Source organism: Cucurbita moschata, unplaced genomic scaffold (assembly GCF_002738365.1).
Source record: "Cucurbita moschata cultivar Rifu unplaced genomic scaffold, Cmos_1.0 Cmo_Scf00096, whole genome shotgun sequence".
Taxonomy (NCBI): Eukaryota; Viridiplantae; Streptophyta; class Magnoliopsida; order Cucurbitales; family Cucurbitaceae; genus Cucurbita; species Cucurbita moschata.
Window position 1 is genome coordinate 456,160 of NW_019268612.1, and position 20,927 is coordinate 477,086.

Below are 20,927 nucleotides of genomic sequence, written 5' to 3' on the forward strand. Positions count from 1 at the left end.
ATTTTCTTCGAGAACTTGTTATCGCTGGCAAACTTCGCACACAATATGTACCCTCTCATCTCCAAGTTGCTGACATCTTCACAAAGAGTATTTCTCGACCTCTCTTTGAATTTTTCAGATCCAAGCTTTACGTTCGTTCAAATCCGACGCTCAGCTTGCGGGGGGTGTTAAGGATAGTTAACCGTTCACTATAGATATTTGCCTTACATTACGGGTTACCATATTTGCCCTCTTATTAAAGGCAAATATATTGCATTCATTTATTATTCTTTCCTTTTATTACTATTTCCATAATATTTGTAATTTACCATATTTCTGTATCCTGAAAATGATTATAAATAAGAGAACTCTCCCCCATTTAGGTGTGGTGATTCAGCAAACATTCACAGTTATGTTTTATGGAATTTTAATAAAGTATCTACATTCAATGTTTATGGTACGTACAGTGGCCACCTTAAATTAGGTAGAAAATTTTGGTGGTTACAAATTATTTCTTAAAAATTCTTTAAAACGAATATCTTTTGCAAAAAAAAAAAAAAAAAATTAATAATAATAATAAATTAAATTTTGGAAAAAAAAGAATATAGTTAACACGTGCTCCTTGCTGGACCCCTATATCATCTCCCCCGGAATCCCCGTCTTCCATTGCAAGGAGTGTACCTGCTCATTCTTCTCTCTTGCAGACAATTTAGAACGCTCTCTACATTTCTTCGCCCAAGATTTCCTCCTCGAATCTACAAATATCAGAACAAACGCCCATTCGATTTGACTGTTTTCTTCCTCTCTTCAAGATCTGCATTCGCCTCCTTCTTGGTAACGCTTCTCTCCATCTTTTGATCCCTACATTTTTCTCTTTTCTGTCCGCAATACTATTAGATCTGATGCATTTTTCACTTCTTTGTGTTTGATTTGTTATCTTCGGTTTCCCGAATATACTTGGCCATTTGGATCCTTCTTGCTTATTATATATCTCTGATTCTCTTGATTCAATTGTTTGTTTTTCATTGCTCGAATTGAATCACTCGGTTTCTTTTGTTTTGCTGTCTTGAAGATTACCGCTTCTCTGGCGGATTTTGTTTTGTTTTTTCTTTTGTGTTGAGAATGTATATGACCTATTGTATTTGAGATTTTCTTTTAAGGAGAATGATGTTGGAGCGTGAATCTTGCAGTGTCGTTCAATCAGAATGGATATTGATAGTTTGGTTTCCTGGAATGAACGTTTGGGTCTAGTGATGGTGATTGAAAGAAATAGTTTTAGTTTACTGTCGAATTTCGATATCCGCTGAAATTTGGTTGGTTTAATACGATTTCAGCTTTGCAGTGTATTGAATCTCTCGGTTTCTTTTGTTTTGCAATCTTGAAGATAATCGCTTCTCTGGTGGATTTTGTTTTGTTTTTCCTTTTGTGTTGAGAATGTATATAACCTATGATATTTGAGATTTGAGATTTTCTTGCAAGGAGAATGATGTTGGAGCGTGAATCCTGTGTTAGAATCTTGCAGTGTTGTTTAATCCAAATTGATATTAATAGTTTGATTTCCTGGAATGAAAATTTGAGTTTAATGTTGGCGATTGAAAGAAATAGTTTTAGTTTACTGTCGAATTTCGATATCCTTGATCCTCCGGCCGCTGAAATTTAGTTGATTTTATACGACTTCAGCTTTGCATTGTATTGAATCTGAAAACTTAGTGCCCAATCCACCTGCTTCCAATGGGTTCTTGTAATGAAGAGAATCTTCCTGCTGTTGGAGAGGTGGAGCAACCATTTAAGATCTTTGTGGGCTATGATGTTCGTGAAGATCTTGCATATGAGGTCTGTCGCCATTCCATCCTGAAGCGATCTTCAATTCCCGTTGAAATCATACCAATCAAGCAGGCAGATCTAAGAACGAATGGCGTCTATTGGCGTGAGAGAGGACAACTTGAAAGCACAGAGTTCTCATTTTCCCGGTTCTTAACTCCATATTTGGCGAATTACGAAGGATGGGCAATGTTTGTTGATTGTGATTTTCTGTATCTAGCTGACATTAAGGAACTAAGAGACTTGATTGACAATAAGTTTGCAGTTATGTGTGTCCACCATGATTACACGCCAAAAGAAACAACAAAAATGGATGGTGCAGTACAAACTGTATACCCAAGGAAGAACTGGTCTTCAATGGTTTTGTACAACTGTGGGCATCCAAAGAACAAATTGTTGACACCTGAGACTGTCAACACTCAAACTGGTGCATTTCTTCATAGATTCCAATGGCTTGAGGACGATGAAATTGGGTCAGTCCCATTTGTTTGGAACTTTCTTGAGGGCCATAACAAGAGTGTAGAGGGTGATTTAACCACTCTCCCTAAAGCAATTCATTACACTCGTGGTGGACCATGGTTTGAAGCTTGGAAGAATTGCGAATTTGCAGATCTCTGGCTTAAAGAAATGGAGGAATATCAGAAGGAGGCCGTGAAGAAATCTGCAGAATAGAAAGTAAGTTCTAAAAAAGTTCAATTGTGGAATTGAAATTCTTTGGATATTTGCTTCATATTCTTTATACTTGTTTGGTTGATTGAAGTGTAGATTCTAATATGGAATATGAGATAGTATGGGTATCTGTAGTTGTATTATTATGTGTGCCTAATTCAGGTGATGATCAGACTTTGATAGTGTTGTATTCCCTACACATTCCCTTAAGATATACGTATTTATTATGCTCTTTTGTATAAGAAATTCATGAATGTCGTTGCTGTAATATTGTATAACAAAAAACTTGTAGCTGGTAATAGCAATTCCCAAAATTTATTGGTTGAGAAGCTATTTATGTTTCTTTGTTCTTGATATATTGCGTTTACAATAGGGAAAATTATTGAATTATAGGGATCTGATTAATTATCATCTGGCAGGTTTCTACTTCAATATTCTTCTTCCTTTTTTAATCAAACTCAAGCTTTTTTTTTTTTTCTCTCTTTTTTTTTAGAAATTGGATTGAAATTTTAATTCAATTCTATTTATTCTTTGATTTAAGAATAATGGATAAGAAATCAATTTAAGGGAAAGTTTGATAATAAATGATAAAGAATTAGTTGGAAGGAAAGTTTTGATAGCAACGGGTAAGAAATCACTCTAAACGAAGTGTGATTTGGATTACTTTGTTGATTGATTATCTTAATGCAATTATACTTATTTCAGATTTGAATAACTCCATAAGTAAGATCAATCTTGATTTACTTGGAATGATTCTCAAAATGCAATCTAAAATATATATAGAATTGCAAAGAAACAACGCAAGAATACTGATATTGATTACGTTAAGTTTAAATGATTCTAAACATGCAATCTAAATTATTTAAAGCTAAAGCCTAAAGGCTCTTTTTATTACGTTTTTCAAATTTCATTTATAAATATAACATACGTTGACTTTATATAGTTCTATTAGACATCAAGAGTCGTTAACTTTCATATTTTATGAGCATAATTAATCATTAGGTAAATGTAACCTTAAATAAATAAAAGTCTTAAAATACATTAAAGAAGTGACTTCATATTATCATCCACCCAAAACTTGTAATCATCCAAGAGTAATTGAAGTTTCGTCATTTTTTTTAATGTGACATGAATTTTAACATCTTGAGATAATTTGAACAACATTTTCTTCACGTCTTCCTTAAATTTTATACTACATGATTGATGTCTTGCTTCTTAGGCCAATCTATTTAATTTACCCTTGAAGATAATGGTTTTTCCTCTTCACTAATAAATTGGCTAACCAGACTAAGTTTGATCCTTCATTCGATTTGTTTATTCTTTATCTCGAAAATATTTTTTGATCCGATATTAAATGATTTAAAAATAAGAAATATGATCGGGTTTATTTATAATTAAATCTAACGAAAGAATAATATATATATAATTTTTTATTTCTTGTAACAACCTTACAACATTCTCTATTTGTCGATTCTTTTGAGTAACATGTATATCTAGAAATCTTTACTGATTCTTTATTAACACTACTTAAAACATGAGTATCTTCGTTAGTAACATATTTTTCTACACGACCATGAAAAATCCACCACCGTCAAAGGAGTATCCAAGTTCATAAAAACCTATAAAAAAAATTCCTAAGCACATCTCGTAACTATTCCAAATATGTCGACCTTTGGATGATAAACTCGTAACGTTAATATATATTTTTTCTATTTAAAGACTTGTGTGAGATGTGAAGTATTCATAGAAAAAGTTGATATGAAGATGATATGAAGTGAAAGGTTGTGTCTCATGTCCATATCCTTTTGTGGTTAGTTTGTGACGACTCATACTTTCCCCACATGTACTTCAAAACCTCTCTCCTTTCTCTTCTCATCTCCACTACCATCTTCCTAAATTATTGCCATTGTCTTTTTCCAAAACTTTTTTTTCTTTTATCGATACGAGCTCGATGAGCTAATTCTATTCTGATTCGAGCCATAACACACGGTTTCATAAATATTATACGACTTTCCACGCTCCTATCATATCTATACTCCCGTTTATAAAATAAGATGGAAATTGACATGATATCTAATGTGTAACCATTTGAAAGCATATATGATCTTGATCATTAAAGTAATCCATTCCAAAACTTTTTCTTGAGTTGATTCCTTATCGTTTTTCGGGTTCTAGGATAATTTAGATCTAAAGACCTTATTTTTTAACAAGACTGTTAGATCGAATTTTTAAAGTTACATAAAATTAAATAAGTGGTAGAATTCAGGCTTGAATTTTCTTGAGCCGAGAACTAAGTTCATGGTAACTAACTAGGTCATGGATGTTATTAAGATCATATGAGTCAACACTTTTTTTATATTCGCCCGTTATTATTTTCTTTTTCAAGTGATAGCTCGTCAGCTGATCGAGTTGGGGAGCTTTTGGGTGTAATATGGTTATAGAGAAGGGTCGTACTATGGTTATAGAGCTGATCGAGGTGCATTTGTATTTTTAATGATTTGTTGTTTTAAATGGCTTGCAAAAATAAATAAATAAATAAAATATTGTACATTTTTGTGTCGATATGTCAACAACATTGTATTTCTAAACTTTGCTAAGAGATGTTAGGTTTGTAACGACCCTAGCTTTTAGCTACCTAAAGTCACTACTATCATCTTAGTCTAAGCTCATGTGCCGAATATAACTCTTGAAAAAACATCAATATATAAATAATAACTTTCGGAATAAACATATTTTATTATTGAAAACACTGTCATGGTCTTACATGTTCAAAACATAATTCAGAAATGAAATTTAAAATGATAATAAAATAAATTAAAAAACGTGAAATACATAACAACCTATTCTAATCTAAGCCTAGGAAATGAAATATGCTTCTTTGACTATGCACGTGCCATGGTCTTTACTTTGCTATGCCACCGTCAACCGTACATGAGTGTTGTCTTTACCTGAAAATGGTGTAGCACACGAGGTATTTCGAAGAATACTCAATAAGTGACCCCACTATAAGGGCCATGAAAAAGATGTAAACACATGCAATAATGCTCTAGGGACCTATCATTAAAACATCTTAGGGGCGACCTCTAATCCGGACTAAATTAGATGTGTAGTACTCCCTACACACGACCCACACATGCGATTGGGAATCCCCAGGCGGTTCGCACCCCCTTGGACCCATCATAGTCAAGCTAGCTATCCGTAGTTACGCCTGGAGGTTAGCAAACCTCCTGTCATGCTCATCATGATCACCATCATCATCATAGCGTACACGTCTGTACTCTTCATCATAAAAGGGGAAGTATCCCCAATGTACATACAGAAATGCATGAGGTCCCTATAGTTTCTCGTCTTTAAAATGTCTTTATGACACAACCTAATTTCAACCTTATATTATTATTAGTAATATATGTGCGTTAGCTTTCATCTTAACATCATCAATAATATTTGTAGGGTTGTGTCTTAGGTCGAGTTATCGACATAATGCAATATGGCATTCACAACATACCTCTCATCTTAATATGGAACATATCGTCATATTAAGGAAAAAACAACATGCATCGTCATCATAACGCTATCGAAATACATCATAATCATAACACATCATCAAACGTCATCATACATCATCATATAACTCATACATGTCATCATACATCATAGATCATATGTTATACGTCGTAGTTATAAAGTATAAAGGACACATGTCGTTATACATCAAGCAAGTACCTAGTCTACTCTATAGTAAAGTCACTTACTTGGTTGGCCTTAGCTGGCGTTCTTCCTAAATTAATATACGTTAGCTCCCGTTCCTCGAAAGTTGTTCCAAGTATCGTTGGAGTTCGTTTCGTATTAGGTGGTTCATCGCCTTTCGTTAGTATTTCACCATTGTAACAAAATTCAACTTAAAATTGTGAAATAAGACATTACAATGACCTCAATAAGGATCAAAATCAGGGTAAAAAACGTAGGGGTCAGTGTCCAAATTGCTAAATCAAGCTGTCTAAACCGTTTTTAAGCCAAAGGACTACACGGAGCCGAGCCGTGAAGCCGAGGGATTCTTTTTGCTGCAGGGAGAAACGTGGCATAATGAGAGCGAGACACGTTGCAGCTTATCTCTTGGGTTGAACTGCGGGTTTGGGTCCGGCATAACGGGTATACAGGTGTTGCGAGTGGATTGGGCCGAGAGCTTGGTTTGGGCTTCAGGTTAGTGGTCTGGGCTGGTAGTGCGACATTGGGCCGAAACTAATGGATGGGCAGTGGGTTACGGGTTGAGTCCGACCCGAATCCGGATCTGTCGGATTTGACTTCTTCGCCTGACTCTGCGCGATTTTTTTATTTTTTTTTTCTCTTCTTCCCGCGGCTATTTCCGACGTTCTTCCTCATTGTTTTCCTCCTCTAACTCTATGTTGGACCCTCTGATCCTCTTCCACAAAGTCCCGTGGCTTGTCGATGCCTAAAATAGTAGATCTACGTGATTTCTAAAAATCAAACTTCATCTCTTCTTATCGAGAGCAAACGTACCAACCATAGGTGGTCGACTCATCAGAGACTTGTTTTGCAATGTGAGTTGGTTGTTTCAAGCGTTGAGGTGTGTGGTTCTATGCTTTTTCTCTTTCGTTCTCTGTTGCAGGTGCTCGAGGGGTGTATGAATGAAGGCTATGTTAGAGATAGTACAACTCCCCTTGAACAAAGTACGTCTCCCCTTAATCAAGGCTCGACTCTTTTTCTTTTGGAGTCTTAGTCATGTTTTACTATGCCTTCTAGGCTCACAGTACTTTTGTTCGATATTTGAGGATTCTATTGGCATGGCTAAGTTTAGAGGCATGACTACCATGTTAAATGAACACACGACGCTCCACAATGGTATGATATTGTCCACTTTGTGCATAAGCTCTCGTGGCTTTTATTTGGGATTCCCCAAAAGGCCTCATGACAATGGAGAGAGTATTCTCTAATTATAAACCCATGATCATTCCCTAAATTAGCGGATGTGAGACTTTTATCCAACAGACTACTTCCTTTGGAGGGTCGTGGGGCGCACTGTGAGGAGCGGGGAGTGTGTCCTTGTCTAGTGGACGAGAATTCCAGTTGCGTCTACCGACAACTAACACTTTCTTTTTAATGGTACGTTCCGTTTCAGTTTTAAAATATTTTATTTTTATAATGTTATTATTATGTTTGAAAAGAATTTTTGAACATCCAAGTGCATAACAATATTTAAAAATAACATTATTATTTTTAATGATTTTTCATAGAAAGTAGTTAGACAATAGTTTTGACATGCAAATTTTTACATGTCTTGCAACCAACAAGATCTTCAGATACATTAATTTACTTCATGAGATACAGATTCCATAACAATAAATGGATATTTTAAAAATTTATACAGAAACGAATAATATAATAATGTAATGTAGATATAACATACTATCAGATACTTAGTAAGAAATCAAACGAATGATAAAATTTATACAGAAGGATACAGAGACAATAACAATAAATGGAAAGATACGTATAGTAAGAATTCAAATATCTAGATATTTGTTTTATAATAAAATATCGAACGTAGTTTAGTAATCCTTAACAATTACTTTTAAAATATCATTTTATTTCATTTAAACCTTAATTTTTATTGAAATTATTTAAATAATTTTAATAATTTAGTGTAAGTATATTTTAAAAATTTATATAGAAACGAATAATATCAGGTAGATATAACATACATATATGATATGACATTTAAATGAAAAATTCTTTTAAAGCTCCGAAGTCTCTAACAAAATCATGCAAAAATTAACATAAGAAATGAAAAACATGAATAAATGTACAAATTTTCTAAAGATCTTTCGTTGCATGGATCATTAACGTACTTTCTAAGCATGATTAAATTGCACTCTTACGTTACTAAAAATCGACCGAAAGAATCATAAACAATAACGTGAGCGCACTTTTATAAAATTAAGGGTGTTATAACAATGATACTTATTAATAAAAATATTTTTAATTTTTTTTAAAAGTTTCAAGATATTATTAATAAAAAATTTAAAAATTTAAAAATATTTTTGAAACACCGTTAAAAGTTCAAGATGTTTTTGAAATACTCGTGGTTTCATCCCTAACTAACGGTAATGATATTTTTGAGATTTTTTTTTCAAGTTTAAATTACAAAATTCAAAAATATATTTATTAATTTAATTTTTTTAAAACTACACCATTACATAGACTAAAATATTATTATTTAGGATAACTCCATTAATAAAATATTTAAAATATAATATAATATGTTTTATAACTACAATCATATTACAATTTGACCTCCACATTAATTAATTGTAATAAATAATGATGTATATTCTTTTAAAAAAATACTAATGTGTATTAAATGAAAAAACTTTATTTATATGGAGAATTATATCTAAATGAGTCCGACCCCGCCAAATCTCTCTCATGCTCCACTCACCACACTTTTATATATATATTGTTTTTAAGGGTAGAAAATAACGTTGGTAATATTTAAATTATATTTTATTTTATTTTTACTTATGAAATATTATTAAATTTATTAGGTTGTTTTTTTTTTATTTATTTATTTTTAGAAATTATATTAACAAAATGAAAATTATTCCTAAATAAATAATATAAAAAAAAAAACTATATATTAAAAATGAAAAAAAAATTATATATGAGAAACTAGATCATTCCAAATTTTTGATATATATACATAGTAAAGCCTCAGCTCCACCGCTATAGCAGATATTGTCCTCTTTAGGCTTTTCCTTTCGGACTTCCCCTCCTCCAGGCTTTAAAACGCATGTGCTAGGAAGGTTTCTACACCCTTATAAACAGTGGTTTGTTCTCCTCCTCAACCAATGTGAGACATCACAATCCACCTCCCTTCGGGGCCTAGCGTCCTCGCTCACACTCTTTCCTTCCTCCAATCGATGTGGGACCGCCCCCAAATCTTCCCCCTTTGGGGCCAGCATCTTTACTGGCACATCGCCTCGTGTCTACCCCCTTTGGGGAACAGCGAGAAGGCTGGCACATCGTTTGATGTTTGGCTCTGATACCATTTTTCGATTTGTGTGGGTCATCCTTGCACAAGGGCCATGCTAATCTTCTCTGTATCGTTCCAATTTTATCGAATGTCCCCATATGTGTATATATATATATATTTTTTTTTTTTAAGATAAAGATTTAAAATATATTCATTCTATTAACAAAAAAATTAGTTGTGGTACTAAAAATTAAAATATTTGCAATTATTTTTAGAAAATTAAGTAATTTTAAGCTTTTTTTTTTAATTAAAAAAAATTGATAAATTTGACCAAAAGAAGGATCGGAAAATTCGCGAAGGAGGATTGGGGGAAGCGCTCGGAATTGCTGACGTGGATCTTTACATAAAATATAATATTATTTTTAAATAATAATTTTTATTTTTGTGTTCTGTAATAAATTGGGGAATTCACTAACAGCTCTTAGCTCCTTCCTCTCTTCTCTCTGTCTGGGTTTCTGGTTTCATGGTTTACCACTGATGGACTTCGTCGGAGATGGAGATTCTGAATCAGTAATCTTAACCATCCATTGATTGAATCACTCAGGTTTCTTTCTCGCTATGTTTCTCTCTCTGATTCTTTTCTTTCGATTTTTGTTGTTTCTGCCTGTTCTTTTCTATTTTCCGTTTTTCGATTGTGTATGAGTTTATTCTTTGGTTTGATGTTTTTTTCTACAAAATGTGTCGCGTTTTGATTTTGATTAGTCTGGAGCGCATTTCCTTCGTTTTCTGATGATTTCATTTGGCTTGTGGAGTTTTTGGGGACTGTTCCGGTGTTAAACGATTGAATTTTCGATGTTCTTGTGGAACACCTTGAATCTAGCTTTTATCGCTTAAAATACTGAACTGTTCCTATAATTAGATCTCTGTGTATCTGACGGAAACGTGATGTGCTGATCAATGCGAACTGTGACATCTGGTGTTTATACTGCTTACTGATGACGGTGAAAATCTATAAAAACAGACGTGTCTGAATGCATCACGAACTTTGATTCTAGCTAACATGGAATCTGATCGAATGTCACCTTTGATGATGCTAATATGAATGACTTCCAAATAACATCATTTGTGCACATTATAGATTCCTGCAGTTGTTATATGCGTGAAATAAAATCATACCTGAAGAATATACGAGTGGTTTAGAAGGTACAGGTATCTAATGCTATTTTCGTGAAGAGTTTGCTACATCATACCCTGAAATTAGCATGATTGTCATACTTGAAAACATCTCTTGCTTCATTGTGGATGTTTTATCATACAATCTGCATGAATTATTTTGTGTGCCTAACCAATGTTTCTAGATAGTGACTGAGAATTCTGGTTGGATGAGCTAATGATGTTGCATAGTTCTAGTTGTTTAACTCTTGGTGTATATCTGTGGCCATGCCGTGGGAATGGTGTTGTGCTATAGTATTAGAGTTTTTATTTATTCTTTTTTCTGGCCTTGGGTACTTTGTGTATTCGCTCCCATGTGTTTGTTTATCTTTAATTTACAAATGGGTGGTTTTTCTTAGATTTAGCGAGCAGTTGAGTTCTTGTCTATTGTCAGAACTTTAAATGAGACATGATCTCTGTCCCACTGAGAGGGGGTACCCATGTGGAAATGGAACTTTCCTTCACTCTATCATCACTCCCAGCCCCTAGTAAAATCTCAAACTGCCCGTCAGTACTCTCTTGGCAATGACAACAAAAAATAAAAGCATAAGGGTAAAGCATACTTAGACTTCCCTTCTTGTTGAAACTTGAAAGTTCTCATATTTATTTCAAGCTAAAGGTTCCATAGAAGTGTTCTGTTTATCCGTAGCCATAGAATTTCGCCTTCTTTTAAATGGATGCCTGCTCAAAACTGAGGGTAAGAGAAGTTTGTTTAGGCTGTTTGGCAAAGAAATATGCCACTTGAAAGCTGTAAGTGGAAAAGACTTGCAGCAGTTGGTAAAAGGAAAACTTATGGCCATTGTCCTTGAATCAAATCATGCTTATTGATGCTCTTGTTGCTCGTCTCCCATGAGAAAAACTTGACCATTTTTTTGGTTATTAACTCTAGCGGTGGAAATGTTTCTAAAATGTTGAGAATTTCTATGTGTTGGCTTCTCCCTGAAGTCTCTTTAAAGAGGTTTGACTGAGAATATGCTGGATGAAACAATGGGGCCAAAACCATTTATCTACTTGTTTTGAGGAGGGTAAGGTAAGAGAAGCTAATAGGGAACCTCAATTTCTTCATCCGTAGAGAGCCTTTCTATCTATTTTTACACTCTTTCTCCATCTCTCTTTCAATCTTTCTGTATTCCGAAGTTTTTTTAATTTCATTTCTCATCTCCATCCCTCTCTCAAGCACGTATAAACTGTCTCTATTTTATAAAGTTATTTTAGTTTTGATTTTTATGCCTCTTTCTTTTAAGTAATAGCAAACCAGTTGAGCGTTTCTGTATTTTTTCTATTCATATATTGATGTTTAATGTTGTTTATACTCCTGCAGGGTTGTCTATATTTCTCTGGACTAGAACCAACAAAAATTCATTAAATCGTTGTACAATTATTATGGTTATCATTATTATTATTTGATGAAAAATCAAGCCTTCACTAAGACAAATGAAATTTGTCACCTCATTTCCATTCTCATAGTTTTGCTACATTTTTTTCTTCTGATTAGAGAATTTTATTGTAACTCTTTTGGATTGGGGCTTCTTTTCCCCCAAACCTTTGTGATTTCATACGTCAATGAAATTGTTTCTTATTAAAGAAAAATCAAGACAAATGAAAGAATACAAATTGGCTACGTAGGAAAATAAGAAATGTCCAATGCGGAAGGAGTTGTTGGAAGGAAACGATCAAGTGATCAAGAAATGGGCTTCCTTTGAGGATAGTTACTAAATTTCTTAGTAATGTTTCTAGGTTTGCATATATTGCTCATGTATATCGATATAAATCTTAAAAATGAAGAGTTGTAGTTCATTTGAGTTCGTTTTTCCTTTTAAGAAATTAGATGCTTAATATTAAACAAAAACAGCCTACATGTAGGGAATGAAAGGGCCCCCTCCCCAAGAACAATTGAAGTTAGGCTATAGTTGCAAAAGAATTCAATGCACCATAAAGAAGAAGTTGTAATTACAGAAACTATCAGAAGTATTAGACTAATCTTCAAAAGTTCTTATATTTTTTTCTTTCCATAATTCCCACAGCAAGGCTCGAGAGGCACCTCTTCAACAGATTCTAGCTTTACCTTTTATGTTCCACTCTTCAAGCACCTCATTAATTCAATCCAGCTCGAAGAACGACAAGCAAGTAGGAAGACCAGATTCATTTACTAGAAAATTCCGGTTCCTTATTGCCAAGGGGTGGAGGAAGAGGTGATTAAGATTTTCCTCATTCTTGAAGCACATACAAACACTGAGGGGGAGGGGTGATTAAGATTTTCCTCATTTAGAGGAGAAAATTGCTGATGAATCTAGGGCAAAAACAGCCCTATCCATCCCATCTCCCAACCTCACAGTATTGACTTTTAATACCAATCCCAACCAGCTATCCAACTCTATCCAAGATGATGCCCCTCTAAGACCAAGGCCCCAATTATTGTTGTCCCTATTCCAGCAATCAGCCACCGTAGCTTCCTTCTTAGAAATATTATAGAGATCAGGGGAAGTTTCTTCTAAGAAGGATGAAGTAAGATTAAATTTTAGATACTATTGAAGTTTCTTGAATTAATTCAAACACTTCTTCGACCTGGTGATATTTCTCTTCATGTCAACATCTACATTTCCATCAACATTTATTAATCTTTATATTTCCACCAATCTCAATATTCTACCTTTTCGTTATAATTAGATATACTGTCTTCATATCCTTTCTTTGAATTCATAGAATATTACCCTTCGTGTATGAATGTGAATAGAATTCAAAATCGTGGTTTTTATTTTGTTATTATTATTATTATGTTTACTAAGCAACAAAATTCAATTTTCCGTGATCAACCCTGATGGAAATCAAATTATTTTTTAATATTTTTCTTATGTATCTCATTGTAGAGCTTGAATGATTTAGGAACATCTTCCACGCTTCTAGATCCTAAAATGACACCCAGAACAAGTAGAGGTCCTAGAGATCAGAAGTCCAGAGTTTCTTCCAACGAGGGCCCACATTGGGTTCTAATTGCTGGTGGTGTACTATTGAGCACTCTATCAATTCGCCTAGGTTACAAGCTGAAACAAGCATTTGAGCCGAGGCAGCTGAAGGATAGTGGCAGTTCTTTGACAGGTCTTGTTATTTATGAAAGATTGAAGGAAAATTCCTGGTTGAAACTTATTAACTTTTGAGTTTTTTACTGCTCAGGAAATGTGAAGTCTTCTGACAGAAGAAAGGTTGCTGGATGTCTTTGCTCAAATTTATATTCATATACACGAGATGATGAATGTTCCTTCAACTGTATGCCAGGTTGGTTTATGTAATCTTTCATCTTTAAGGGGAAACACATAGTTTGGTAACTTTGCAAATGCGGTGTTCAGTTAGCCTGCTAAGCTGTTTACATTTTTCTGTTTGTGTTTGCATTTTTCTTTTTTTACCTTCTCATGTAGTATGATACTTCTAATATGTTTGATCTTCTGCTGTTAACATGATCTCGACATCTCCCTTTTTTTGTCAATTTAACTTTGGAAAGGAGAAATTTGTGGGGCCTAGGAGGATCTAAATGGAACACCGAATACTTCTTTCTAGTTTTGCACATAGAATATTTTTATTTCTCTTGATTCCAATAACGTTTTCAACATTATCTAAAGGTTCTGTTTCTTGTTTGGGATAAAAACAGTATCAAAAGTTTACATTGTCATTTCTTTTTACGTGGTTTTCTTCTTTTATGAAAATGGAGTTTGAGGCAGAGTTATTCCGTGGGAGTTTAATACCTTTAGTGCATAAAATTGGTAGGTGATCTAGATCATGTTTTTTCAGATTGGAAAATAAAATAAATTAGGTCCTTGGTGGGCACGGTTTTTTAAAAACAGAATCTGGTTTGATGACTTAAAAGTGCTTTATTTTGACAACAGGTTTCAGGTGTTTCCAAAATTCAGATTTGAAATCTACACCACTTTTTCAAAAAGTGCACCATATAACTTCGGATAGGATGCTGGAGAGAAGAGGGTTCTTCTCCATGAGTCATCCGAAAGGGGGTTTTCTTCTTGCCATAGCCTCTCTTTAGATTGGGGGAAGGTTGTCATGGACAGCACTACAATGCTAACCATTGTCGTGGTTCCTTGCTTCGTCCCAAGTTTCTATTTACTAATGCAACCTCATTTTCTTCATCTGGACATCTTGCTGAGATAGCTACATTAAGATGCCACTGGTCCTTCCTTGCCGGCACAAATGGTGACCAGTCCAGCTTGGATTTCTTTGTTCTTACCATATTCGCTGTTCTTGGTGTTGCCATTTCATCTTGCTTCATTTTTTCTTTGAATACTTCCCCTTTTCAACGTTCCACACAACTTCCGCTTTTTATTCTCCACACCTCCTTCCTTTTCAAAGAAATAGGAAGACACAGCTGTCAGTGGTGGTTGAAGGTTGTTTTTGGGTTTGGATAGAGTCGTTGCTTCCTTTGTTCCGGGGGTTCTCCGTTTCTTCTTTCTTGTTTCCTCTTATTTTCCCTTCATTCGGTAGGAATTTGTTACTCAATTCAGTTTATGGATGGGATCTTCTAAAACCAATGCACATACTAAAATTATACTATCAGCCAGATTGATGTTAGAAGATGGAAAAGAGTGTTGGGGACCAGGCGACCATAGAGAAATAAGATCTGTGTGGGAGAAATTGTTTCAATGGTTATTGTATAGGAGATTGGTGTGTGCGGTAAGATTAAATGTTATAAGGTGGTCCCATGTGAAATCAGGGGAGGTAGAAGAACTTGTAGCATGAAAAGTTTTGATGATACGATAGATGATATTCAGTTAGAAGAAACTCCTTTATCCAGTGGAAATTTTGCTTCTTGATTGAAAATTTTCTAGTAAGTATGGATTGTATTAATGTATTCAAGGAAATGAGAGTAATCAGTATCTAAATTTTTTTACGAAGCCAGCCACCCATCGATATTGAAACAGGAAGTAGGAAGTTTAAAAGTGGCAGCCCTCCTCTGAACGACAAAGAAATTGTTATGATATTGTCCGCCTTGAATTTATCTAATGATTGCCTTGATGACTAAGGTTCCATAAATGAAGATTCTGTTTTTGGCTGGTTCCACTTGTGATCTTTAAGCTGTTGGTTGAATAAATTTGGTAGTTTTTGGGTCTATTTTACTCGATCTTGTTTATTCTTTCATCAATGTTCTAATGATGGTGCTGCACTGCAGGGACTCAATGTACGACGGATGTGAAGTGCCCACCTACAGATCAAATGGTGGTTGCATCTGAGACCGCTCTTCCTTTGGTAATGGTTCCAGCTTCTGAATTCAACAAGGAGAATGGTGTTATCTGGGCAGCTTCTCCTGATCGGCTCGAGTTGCCTGCAAAGCAATTCCATCATTCGAACTGCTCAGATTCACCTTGTGTCTCGGAGTCCGGTTCCGATATCTTCAGCAAACGTGAAGTGATTCATAAGCTAAGACACCAATTGAAAAGGAGAGATGATATGCTACTAGAAATGCAAGATCAAATCGTTCACTTGCAAAATTCTCTTAACGCTCAGGTAGCCCACTCCTCTCATTTACAGTCACAAATTGATACTGCAAACCAAGACTTGTTTGATTCAGAAAAAGAGATTCAGAGGCTCAGAAAAGCAATTGCAGATCACTGTTTGGGACAGGCAGGCCCCAACGATAAGTCGCCGTCAACAGTAAGAAGTTGGTCGAGCGAGACGAGGAACGGTCATGCAAATGGTTATATGGATGGTAATTGCAACTTTGAGGTAGCTGAGAAAGTAAGAGAGGAAGAGAGAATTGAGATGTTCAAAAAGGAGGTAGGGGACTTAAAGGAAGTGATAGAAGGAAAAGAATATCTATTGCAAAGCTACAAGGAGCAGAAGACAGAGCTTTCTTTGAAGATCAAGGAATTGCAACAGAGATTAGACTCTCAACTTCCCAACATTTTGTAGGATCATTCCAGATTTTTGTGTGTATTCTTTGCTTGCCTCATTTTCAAGTTATGATCTCAATATCTCTCCTCATTTTTAAGTTCTCTAACTTTTTGGTTGGTTATTAGTTAGTATAGGTTGTTTTGATGCTTTTTTTTTTTTTTTTTTTTTTTTTGAATGGAGTGCAAACTGAAAAGACAGGAAGGTGATTGGCATGCCTAGTTGGCCACCTGCTCTTTGAAGATTTTATTTAATTAATTGGTTTAATCTCATTTTGAAAAGGGCTCCCAAAGTTTGTTCCTTTTGATTGGTTTAATTATTTTTTGAATTATTTTTTTGGAATCAAGATTTGGGATTTGGAGTCTTGTTCTAAATTAAGTCACTCTACCATCGAACTTTGATCAAGCTTGGTTGAACGATTCATATGTAATATATTATAATAATGGCTTAAAATTTAAAAATGACAAAAATGATTTTTCCACAAAAGAAACTCACACAACCTACTAACATAAGTTAGTGATAGACAAAAGAAAACCTAGTGAAAGAAGCCACTATCTTTCAAATTGTCCATTGCTAGTTGTCCACTATCTTTTAAATGCCTACCGTTCAAATGCTCACTACAACGAGTTATGACCGTGATGTGATCGATAGGTTACTTTCCACAACCCTTCAAATGTCTTATACCATTTTGATAATTAACTTCTCGCCATTTTGTCCAAAGTTATGAAATTAAAATAATAAATAAAATTTTCAAAGAAATTATCAATATGTTATTTATATCAATCTCATCCTCCACTTCAATTTACCGAAGCTCCAAATAATTTTTCTTCAATCGAGTCGGCTTATAATACATAAAATGAAAAATAGACCCAGATTAAACTGGGTCTTTCCACTTTTGTAGATGAAAAATAAACGCTTGTTGAATCTTCTTAACCTTAGATCATAACAAGTTCAGTTGGAACATTTAAAATACCACGATCTTTACCTGGATTTTAAAACTTTTTTTAAAAAAAAGCTCTTAACAATTTTAATTATTGGGAAATGTGTTTTTTCTTCAAAAAGTTCAACACATGATCTATCCAAATCAGAATGGATGATTTTTCTAACATCAGTAAGGTTTAAGGTTGCAGCCAAATGGTATTAAAAAAAAAAAAAAAAAGGCATTTGCATAATACAGACATTCATATAATTGTTTTAGTTTCAAATATTTGTTGTTAAATAAAACAACGTAATAAATTACAATATTGTGAGTATTCATGTGGTTCATACTGCATTTCGCCCATCAAGTTGAGGTATTACTTTCTCGTCAATTTCTTCTTCCTTCTCAAATCTTCTACACATCACACTGCTTTTCAGTCAAGCCAAGCATATGTTCTTTTTCTGGAAATTGTACTAATTTTATCAACCAATACACAACTACAACATACGTACTTCCTACTAAAACATCCAACGGACGTCTACTAAAACATCCAACGAACCCGACGTCCTCAACTTCAACCGCCAATTCGGCTTTCAAATATTGTTCCTCAAATATGCAGGCACTTCTCTTCATCATTTTTCTTCATCCAACCCTACTCTTTAGCTTCATCCATTATTAAGCTGTTCCACGGACATTTCATCTCGTGTTCAGATCAAATTCTCCGACTTCACGCCAGCTATCATGCATGCCCGTATCGCCATTCTCGGCCTCCTCATCGTTCAATAGGTCCTCTGATGCTTCCTTCTCATCTCCCTGTGTGGTGTTGTTTCTCCATCCATTGATCATTTCGCTTGGATGAACTTGCTCCTGCTCCCCGACACCATGGCCAACTGGAACATCGCTGCTTTGGGATCCAACATGTGCACCTGTTCTCATAGGAGCACGAACCATCATTTCGTTAGCCTGTGTTTCGCCCCGTGTTTGGTCAGTCTGCATCATAGCTGCCATCCGAGTTTTGGCGTCCTGAGCCTCTTTGCTCGCCTTCCCTCTCAACTCAATCTCAGCTTTTAGTTCAAGAAGTTTCCGTTTCTCTTCTTGCATAAGGGCTTGTTCAAACATCAATCTTTCTTCTGAACGGAACTCCCCCAATGCTCTTTTTCGAGTTATGATGTTGAAGGCCAATACCTGCTTCTCAAAAGTGCCAATAAACTCGGAAATTTTGGCCGAGATGTTATGGTCCCATTGCTGTGACCGTGACAACATTTGGCCCGTTGGATCCGAGTCGAGGATTCTATCATCTTCTTCTGCCTCATAGTCAGCTACCACATGGTATGGCAGAAGCCTGTACAATTTTTTTGCATAATGCATCAATGAATCATTAAATTGTTATAAGATTATGGAAGAACAGATACTATGAACCCTGACACTTCGAGTTATCCTGTGATCTTCACATACAAAATAACCGAGTAACAAAAGGAATAAGAAAAGACCATATGGAACTATTTAAATTCGTAACGGATCGACCTAGCCTGTATAGAATCCATCGAGAAATTGTGTCTTACAGATAGTTACATGATATGTTAATTATGTTAGGAATCACAGATATCCACAATGGTATGATATTGTCCACTTTGAGCTTACGCTCTCGTGGCTTTGTTTTGAGCTTCCCCAAAAAGTCTCACTTATAAACTCATGATCTTCCACTAAATTAGCCAACGTGGGACTCTCTCCCAACGATCCTCAACAAATTATACACCGAAGAACCCTCTGTATCAGTAATATTGTAATAATAATAGTAACAATAAAAAGAGTAAAGAGTTCGGTTTCTAATTTCACCCCATCCCCCTCAAAACAATAATAATAATAATAAATTGCGGACGTCTATTGGCAGCCATTGTCTCATAAAGAGATCCTTGAAGCTCTTCTCAGAATAATAAATCAGTATAAGTAGAAAAATAAAAACCACAACCCAAAAAGGGAAATTAAAAAAAGCCTTTCATGCTACAAAAGAACTGCAGAAAGCAAACAGGAAATGGAAACAAAAAACAACTCCAGCAAAAAGGGAGTTCAAGAACTAACTACAAATCACAAATTTTTTTTTTTTTTATGTATTTTATAAGATACAATTTCAGTGATTATTGAAATTTACAAAAAGTATGTATAATTCATGGTGTTTACAAAAGACCTTCCCAATTTGAAACGAGGGAGATATAACTATAGGAAGTAAAAATATTAGACAGTTTACACCAAGATATAACTTGGTAAACAACATTGTCGAAAAGTTTTATGTAGGTTTGTGTCTTTTCTGCAAATATTCTCTAGTTTCTTTCTTTCCATAGTTTCCAAACGAAAGCCATGGATGAGATTTTTCCATAATAGAGCTTTTTCATTCTTGAAAGGGTGTACGTTAAGGCCATATCCAAAAGATCATTTACCTCCCTAGGAAATGTGAGATGTCATCCGAATATATTAAGAATCATTGTCCAAAAATTCTGAGCGTATGTGCATTGCATAAACAAGTGGCTTTTTTATTTGTTTTCTTTCTTGCACAATTATGATCCACATTAATAAATAATAGTGCAAATCCCTAACTCCACAAACAGAAGACGAAGAACGGGAAACGATAGAAAGTGAAGGAAGGAAAAAAAAGACTTATAACTCAATGTGGGAGCTCAGCCATTCATGCATCAACACTCACAATCGCCTTCAAAGGAGACTCCCTTGGCTCTATCTCTCTCCAAATTGTTCTCTTTGTTAGAGGGATGCTGAACAAAGATGTACACTTAATCAAAAATTGCCCCTTGGCTGCCAAATTTTGGAGCATGCTGAGATTGTATCCTTTGGTTGGTTTACTGCCTTCCCAACGAAAATCACACTTTCCTTTCCTACATTCTCACGGGAAAAAAGACCATTCGGAAACAGACCAAATAACATCAGAGCTCCTTCATACCGGTCCTTCTTCCACTCCCGCATTTAGGTCTTGGTGGAGGTTTGGGAAAGTTTGATCCATGGATGACTATCTGAGCTGAATTGCTCCTCTTCGCCCCTCAGCCAGGCCCGCCTACAAGCAGTTCTTCTCGAGCTGTTGTTTCCTCACCAAGAACCCAATCTGCCCGTTCCCGAGAGCCATCTTCAGGTAACCTACTCTACCTTCTTGACCTACCCCTCATCCTTTTCTTAAATATTTACTGCAATCTCTCTTTCCTCGGGCACTTGTCAGCAACTCCGATTGGAAGATGATTTCGAAGAAACTGAAGATGCAAGAAAAGGAGGAGACGCCGTTGAGGTACTTCAATAGAACTTTTCTTTGGAGCATTTGGAAAAAGGAAAAAAAAAAAAAAAACCAATGCTAAAGTTTCACAGAAAAACACTCAAATTTTGACACTATTATGGAGAATACTACTTTCTTTGCTCCTTAGAGATGTAAACAAACCCCCCCCCCCCCCC

The 20,927-nt window shown here is 35.0% G+C and overlaps 3 protein-coding genes and 1 non-coding gene across 7 annotated transcripts in view; 2 read left to right on the forward strand and 2 right to left on the reverse strand.

Annotated features, from left to right (window-relative positions):
* The first annotated feature begins 638 nt into the window (after positions 1-638).
* LOC111439568 (protein CDI-like) lies at positions 639-2,810 on the forward strand. 3 transcript variants are annotated; one of them, XM_023077189.1, is made up of 3 exons: positions 639-813; positions 1,675-2,475; positions 2,566-2,802. In XM_023077189.1, the coding sequence occupies exon 2, from the start codon at positions 1,711-1,713 to the stop codon at positions 2,470-2,472; it is 762 nt and encodes a 253-aa protein (XP_022932957.1). In that variant the 5' UTR covers positions 639-813; positions 1,675-1,710; the 3' UTR covers positions 2,473-2,475; positions 2,566-2,802. The 3 variants fall into 3 exon arrangements, with proteins under 3 accessions (XP_022932957.1, XP_022932956.1, XP_022932955.1); XM_023077188.1 differs by having other exon boundaries at positions 1,660-2,810; XM_023077187.1 differs by having other exon boundaries at positions 1,675-2,802.
* Positions 2,811-9,521: 6,711 nt separating this feature from the next.
* LOC111439573 lies at positions 9,522-9,626 on the reverse strand. The gene has a single exon (XR_002709814.1). It is a non-coding gene; the product is annotated as a U6 spliceosomal RNA (small nuclear RNA).
* Positions 9,627-9,919: 293 nt separating this feature from the next.
* On the forward strand, positions 9,920-16,851 carry LOC111439567. 2 transcript variants are annotated; one of them, XM_023077185.1, is made up of 4 exons: positions 9,920-10,064; positions 13,540-13,768; positions 13,844-13,945; positions 15,843-16,851. In XM_023077185.1, the coding sequence occupies exons 2-4, from the start codon at positions 13,585-13,587 to the stop codon at positions 16,580-16,582; spliced, it is 1,026 nt and encodes a 341-aa protein (XP_022932953.1). In that variant the 5' UTR covers positions 9,920-10,064; positions 13,540-13,584; the 3' UTR covers positions 16,583-16,851. The 2 variants fall into 2 exon arrangements, with proteins under 2 accessions (XP_022932953.1, XP_022932954.1); XM_023077186.1 differs by having other exon boundaries at positions 13,556-13,768.
* An 859-nt stretch (positions 16,852-17,710) lies between these two features.
* LOC111439565 (PH domain-containing protein DDB_G0275795-like) overlaps positions 17,711-20,927 on the reverse strand; it is a 9,534-nt gene continuing 6,317 nt past the window's right edge. Inside the window, exon 2 of the mRNA XM_023077183.1 lies at positions 17,711-18,822. Within this exon, the coding sequence (XP_022932951.1) occupies positions 18,177-18,822 (646 nt within the window). The 3' untranslated portion in view covers positions 17,711-18,176. The remainder of the gene's footprint in view (positions 18,823-20,927) is intronic.

Excerpts from the sequence above, each read along its gene's own strand:
- LOC111439568 (XM_023077188.1), top strand. The coding sequence starts at position 1,711 with ATGGGTTCTTGTAATGAAGAGAATCTTCCTGCTGTTGGAGAGGTGGAG.
- LOC111439567 (XM_023077185.1), top strand. The coding sequence starts at position 13,585 with ATGACACCCAGAACAAGTAGAGGTCCTAGAGATCAGAAGTCCAGAGTT. Across the intron at positions 13,769-13,843 it reads TAGTGGCAGTTCTTTGACAG|GAAATGTGAAGTCTTCTGAC; the intron begins GTCTTGTTATTT and ends TTTACTGCTCAG. Across the intron at positions 13,946-15,842 it reads TTCCTTCAACTGTATGCCAG|GGACTCAATGTACGACGGAT; the intron begins GTTGGTTTATGT and ends GCTGCACTGCAG.